Source organism: Fukomys damarensis, unplaced genomic scaffold, assembly GCF_012274545.1.
Source record: "Fukomys damarensis isolate Sample0158 unplaced genomic scaffold, DMR_v1.0_HiC HiC_scaffold_19, whole genome shotgun sequence".
Taxonomy (NCBI): domain Eukaryota; kingdom Metazoa; phylum Chordata; class Mammalia; order Rodentia; family Bathyergidae; genus Fukomys; species Fukomys damarensis.
In genome coordinates, this window is record NW_022900931.1 from 188,975 (window position 1) to 195,114 (window position 6,140).

At 58.9% G+C, this 6,140-nt stretch overlaps 1 protein-coding gene across 1 annotated transcript in view; it reads right to left on the reverse strand.

Annotated features, from left to right (window-relative positions):
- Positions 1-864: 864 nt before the first annotated feature.
- Positions 865-6,140, reverse strand: part of Mapk8ip2 (mitogen-activated protein kinase 8 interacting protein 2) — an 8,560-nt gene continuing 3,284 nt past the window's right edge. The window contains exons 6-13 of the mRNA XM_010634482.2: positions 5,587-6,140; positions 5,294-5,369; positions 5,012-5,184; positions 4,819-4,928; positions 4,044-4,151; positions 3,853-3,923; positions 1,333-1,431; positions 865-1,193 (exon numbers count right to left, since the gene is read on the reverse strand). Of these exons, the coding sequence (XP_010632784.1) occupies positions 1,121-1,193; positions 1,333-1,431; positions 3,853-3,923; positions 4,044-4,151; positions 4,819-4,928; positions 5,012-5,184; positions 5,294-5,369; positions 5,587-6,140 (1,264 nt within the window). The 3' untranslated portion in view covers positions 865-1,120. The remainder of the gene's footprint in view (positions 1,194-1,332; positions 1,432-3,852; positions 3,924-4,043; positions 4,152-4,818; positions 4,929-5,011; positions 5,185-5,293; positions 5,370-5,586) is intronic.

Below are 6,140 nucleotides of genomic sequence, written 5' to 3' on the forward strand. Positions count from 1 at the left end.
TACCAGGGAGGGATCGAACTCAGGCCCTTGCGCTTGCAAGGCAGGCGCCGGAACCACTGAGCTAAATCCCTGGCCCTGTGCAGAGCTTTCTAAATCTCAATTTTAAGATCTAAATACTGTACATTGTTTTTCAAAGAGTCCATGCCATTCTCCAACCATCACATGGGAAGGACTCGATGCTGTAGCCAGTGCCTTCTCTCTGGCCTTGGTTTCCTCCACGCCAAGAAAGTGTAAGTGGGGACCTCCGAGGGCCTCCAGACCTGAGGAGGCCTCACCCACCACTCCCTCCCAGCACGAGTTCTGGAAGTTCTGAGGGGTTCTCTCCATTCCCACAGCCCCAGGGTCTCCATCTCTTCTGACACGGGTGGTACTTCCTAGAAACAGCCAGGCTCACACCAAGCAGAGTTTATTGAGGCCACGGGCAGGGCCCATGTACACAGCGTGCCCACATGGGCAGAGTTTCCTGGACTGTGGGGGTGTAGCGGCAAAGCAGATGACTGGGGCGGCGCCTGGCAGGGCCCCCTCCTCCTAGCAGCATGGGGGCCTCGGTGGGCATCAAGAACCACTCCTGATCGCACCAAGGCTCCCTCAGGAACTGCTCCCTGCTTCCCCCAGCTCCCTGTAGGATGGGTCCCTCTCTGTCCCTGTGGTCAAGGATAGGATGGTCCCTCGAGATTCACTATAAAAATTAAAATTCCTTTATAAATTACAGGGCAAGGGTGGAAGGGGGTCTCTGGGGAGCTTGCATCACCGGTCACCTTGAGCCTCACCTTTCTCCACACCCCCACCCCCGTTCTGACCCCAAACTAGAGAGCAAAGGGCAAGGTCGGCAGGCACAGAAAGGGGCAAAGACAGAGGGAGGAGAGGGCAAGTGAGGGTCAGGACTGAGGACAGAAGAAAGAATGCATTGAAAAGCGGCAGGTACCAGGGGCCCCACCACCCCCTGTGGCCCCTACAGCCATGCCCTGGGGATGGAGGATAAGAGTTCTCAGCCCGAAGACGCCCACAGATGTGGGGCCCCACATGCCCCATCCAGTCTTTGCCAAAGCCATGGTGGCTTCGAGACACCCCAGCTGCAGCTGCCCTGGAGCGGTGCGGTGGGAGCTGAGGGTGCAGGTGGCTACTCCAGGTAGATGTCCTCTGTGGGGCAGGCGTACGCCAGGTGCTCCTGGTAGTACTCCAGGAAGGCACGGCTGTGGAAGAGGTGCTCGCCTCAGTCCGCCATCCAACCCTGCCCACCAGCCCATCGTTCCTGTGCACACTGCTGTGCTCTCTGAGACCCCCCCAAACCCTCCCCCAAGCTCCCTTCCCACCTCCACAGGCATCGCTCACCCCACGCTCTGCGCCACTGGCCTCATGGACTCCTGAGACACAAAGACGTGACAGGCGAAGCGGCTCAGCAGAGGGTGTTTGGTAATGAAGCCAAAGTAGCTGTGGGGAAGGCGGGTTGAGGGGCATCAGAACACTGACTCCCTAAAAGATCTGGAGACGAGACGCGGGGACAAGAGGCTTGGGGAGAGGACAGGAGTGCATGATCTGAAGGTGCTTTATTTGGGTCCTAGGTGAGGCACGGTGCCAGGCAACCAGGAAGAGCCAGTGCTCAAATTCCCAGACAGCCAGGGCACCTCCATGCTGTCCTGCGATTAAGATCTGGCTCTGCCTGGCCCGGGCCTCCTACATGGCTGCCCCTCTCCTGTAATCCCGCAAACATTTGCAGCTCATCTCCCCGTTCCTCATTCCCACGGCTGCAGTGTCTCTATTGCCCCAGCAGCTCTGGTCACTGTGCCTTTCCAAATCTGCCTGCTCTCTTCTTCCCAAACACTAATGTGTACCGTTGTGCAGCAGGAGGGGTGGCCAGTTCTGCAGTGCAGGACTCCAGACCCCATCCAGAACTGTGGCCAATATGATCTACTTTCTCAGAGCTGTGGGGTTTTGTGGCCCCACCAGATAGGAAGTACACAACAGTATCACCGCCAGGACACTGTGGTCTGCTGCCCACAAACAAATCACAAGACCAGTCTCGGGTACTTATAACTGCTAACCCCAGATGCTGCACACTGTTATGCAGGCATCATCCCAAGTGCTCCCTAGTATTAACTCACATTGGCCTCTCTGGGTCCTTACAGACAGACAGCTAAGCACAGGGAGGTCAGTCTCTTGACCAAAGACACACAGCTGGTCTGTGGTAGCGTGGGAAGTGCACCGGGCAGTCTGTGATCTTAACACTGCATATCCCTGCTTCATCCAAACCCAGAGTGCCTAGCACTTTCCTGAGCTACATCAACTTCACAGTGGAGCAAGTTACGTACGCGTCTGCTTCCTTAGTGTTCCTTGTGGAAGAGGATCTAAAGCCACAGATGCCAGGAAGGTCTGAGTGGACAGTGCTGCTCAGCTTGCCTACCCACCCCACACTGGGGCAACATCACTTGCATGGCCACCTTTTTCCCTCCTGGAATTGCAGCTGGGCAGGGTCCAACCTGCAGGTCTAACTAAACCTGAGGCACCACAGTCTCCTCTGAGGAGAAGCAGGTGGCTTTTTTTTGTCTCCTGACAGTGGCCCCAGGGTGCACTGTGTTTGATCTGAGCCCTGTGCGCACACCTCTGAGGAACACATGGACAGAACGTCCCAGCAAACTGTCTCCCTCCTCAGCAAGGTCAGAGAGTGACAGGCCGTCTTCCAGCCAGCAAACAGTCCCCAGTTCTCGTCACAGCTTCCAAGGGACCACAACACCTCACACCTGTTTCACCCACTTCCCTGGCTGAGCACCTCTTCCTCCGGCCCCTTCCTCCTGCCCCAGAGCCTGTGCTCAGTACTGTTTTGGGTTCTGCCTCCGCTCTCCTTCATGTGGGATATCCGGGTCTGCCGGGTAGGGTCTGCGCCTGGGGAGGAAGCTGCACACGCAGGTGCACACATGCACACACGCACCCTCCCCCGCTCCACCCCAGCAGCTTTTCCTCCCCTTCTCTCCTCTCCCGCCTGCCCGTTGTATCTCCTGCCGGGTATCCCTCCTCATCTCCAGAAGCATGTGATCAACGGCCACTCCAGCCTCCCCATGTCCAACTGCTCTCTTCATCGCCTTCCTCTGTACGGGTCACTGCTGCCCGTTACCCAGGCGAATGGCACCCTCACTCCCATCTCCTTAGCTGTACCTGGTCAATCCACACTGCACAACAGCCGGAGACCCAGAAGCATGATCAACGGCCCCTCCAGCCTCCCCATGTCCAACTGCTCTCTTCATCGCCTTCCTCTGTACGGGTCACTGCTGCCCGTTACCCAGGCGAATGGCACCCTCACTCCCATCTCCTTAGCTGTACCTGGTCAATCCACACTGCACAACAGCCGGAGTCAGCTGGTCAGCCTGCCCAGGCTACCCTCCATGAGGACCCTCTGTGGTGCCGTCACCAATAGGATGAAATATAATAAGCTCCCCAAATAGTCAAAAGGGCTTATGTCTCCAACCAAAACAGTGCTATTTCTTAACACCTCGGCTGCTCCCCGTGTACCTGGTCACAGAGCCTGGGGTCCTCACCAGCATATCCCCACAGCCTTGGTCCAGCTTGTCCCAAACAAGATGATCTAGTCCCCCAACCATCTCCCATCCACCTTCTAAGCTCTGCCTTCCCCAGTTCTGGAGAACTCAGCTCCTCCACAGGTCACCCTACCAGGGCCCACCTAGATGTCTCCCCGACCACCCACTGATGCTGCCAGCCCTTCCACGTCTACATATCTGTGCATCCGTGTCCCCACTATGGTCCAAGAGCTCAGGTCCGAACAGGTGCACAAGCTGGTGGGGGGACTGTAACACGAGGCCCTGGGGTTTGTGGGGACCCCGGGGAAGGGTAGGCTCTCACCAGCTGTTTCGGGGGTGACAGCCGCAGAAGGAGATGTTCTTCATCTGGAAGAAGTGGCTGCAGCGCTGGAACTGAGCAGAGAAGGGCAGGGACAACCAGGTGAGACAGGGAAGGCCAGGGCCGCTCAAGGCCACCCCCGTGCCTCACCCCACGCCTCAGCCTCCCCCGGTCCCCAGTCCCCAGGCTCCCACCTCCGGCCCTCCTCCACTCAGACTCAGCTTGACACCCCGAAGAGAGATCTCAAGGTCACAGGAGGCAGGAGGACGCAGGTGGACAGTCAGTTTCCGGGCAGTGGCGATCTGAGGAAGAAGTTGAGGGGGAGAAAGGTTCTTGGAGCCTACAAGGGCCTCTCACTGCCCTCAGGAGCTGTCTGGTCTTTTCAGAGCCTGAAGACTTGGCACCAAAGACTGTGAGGCATGATACTGGAAGATGAGAAGTGGCCTTGGCCACTTGGGTTTCACTCTGCACCCTGAGGACTTTTCCCTTGTTTCTCCACCAGCTTCTCCTCTTGGCTCAGGTGACAGGAACCCACCAAGCCCCCAGCTCCTCACTGCCTGCTCACTGTGACCTCATGGCTGTAGTGGCGGTCCATCTTGCTTCCTGCTGGCCCCCAGAACCATCCCCAGGACTGGCAAACGGGCAGGCACTGCTGAGTATCTGTCATGTGAATGAATGGCTCCCAGGGAGAGAGCCATGAGAGTTGGTCTGGATGTTCAGACAGGAGAAAGTGGATGAAGGGGAAGAGGGGCTGGCACAAAGGTGAAGTCCCCACTAAACTGGCCCAGAGACTGGAGGTGACAGGGACAGCGGCTGCACTCTATCCCAGGTCTGTGTGCTCAGGGCCTGCTCAGAGAGGCACACTTATCCCAAGCCATCCTATCCCCTTGCTGGAGGAGGCGGTGGTCTTTAGAACCACCACGAGCTGTGACAGCCTTTCACCTGTGCCCACGCCACCTCCACACTGACCTTCTGCATGGCTGCACACAAGATGCCATTGCCCTGGTGGCAGGGCACCTCCACAGAGCCCAGGAACTGCACATCGAACTGCTCCACCCAGCAAGGACTCCGCTTGCTCCCTGGGGGTCACACAGGCCCAGGTCAGGAGGGGATGGAGGAAGCATCTGGAATGACAAGCTGCCCTTTGGGGATGGGGCCTCACCTAGCAGATCCTTGGCAGGGCCAGGCACTGCATGGGCATAGAAGGCTGGGAATACGCCGCGCTCCCCAGTGCGCATGTTGAAGCCACGGAACCAGAAGTCATCCTCTTCAGCTTCCACCAGCACCGGGTCATCCACGTCCAGCTCCAGCTCGTCTGGATGTCGAGGGATGAACCTGACATCAGAGGGGAGGTTAGGAGGCTGGGGCAGGCCTGTGTGGGTCCTGTCTAGCAGTGTCCTGCAGTGTCTGAGGATGGACTCTGGTACCACTCAGGCAGCTGTACCTGAAGACAGCCCGGTGGGTCTGCTCCTTCTCCTCCCCGTTGACCAGACAGGAAAAGAGACCGAAGGACTCTGTGCCTGAGAGACAGAGATGGGGGGCGGCAGGGACTCAGGTGTGGGTGCAGCGGGTGGGGGAGGGGAGGAAAGTGCTTGAAGGCCTGGCCGAGAGCTGCAGCCACCAAGTTCCTGGACAGAGGGTCGTGCGAGCCCCGACCACCCCACATTGTCAGGACACCATGCACTTCGGGGGCCACGTGGGACCTGGGGCTCCCTTTTGTCCCCACCTCAAACTTACTGGAGGATCGAGAGGTGCTGTTGACAAACACGTTGAGAAACTTCTTGGAGAAGGTGAGGTCAGGGCTGTCAGGAGAGGCGTCTGCTGGGCCCTGCTCACTGCTTAGCAGTGTGGCACTGGCCTCCTCCTCGCTGGCCTCCCCTGTGCTGTCCTCCTCGCTGTCCTCACCCAGGCCAGCACAGCGGCGCAGGCTCACTAGCTCCAGCTGCGTGTGCTCATCCACCACCAGCGTGTACTTGACCGCATCATACACCAACGATGCATCCAGCGGTGCAGTGGAGCCTGGGGCCCGCCCCCCAGGGGGCCCCACACTGTCCTCGGCCTCATCTTCGTCCTCCTCCTCCTCCTCCTCCTCCTCATCCTCCTCCTCTGAGCAGGCGGCCGAGCAGGCGCGTCCAGGACGCGCAGGGTGGCCAGATGAGGCCCATAGCGGCGTGATGGTGTCACGTGTGGGGTTGCTGAGGAACAGGCATGGCCCAGGCTGTGCGGGGCCTGGCCGGGGGGCGGCAGGCGCAGGCGGCGGTGGTGCACACAGCGTCTCCATGTCCACCAGC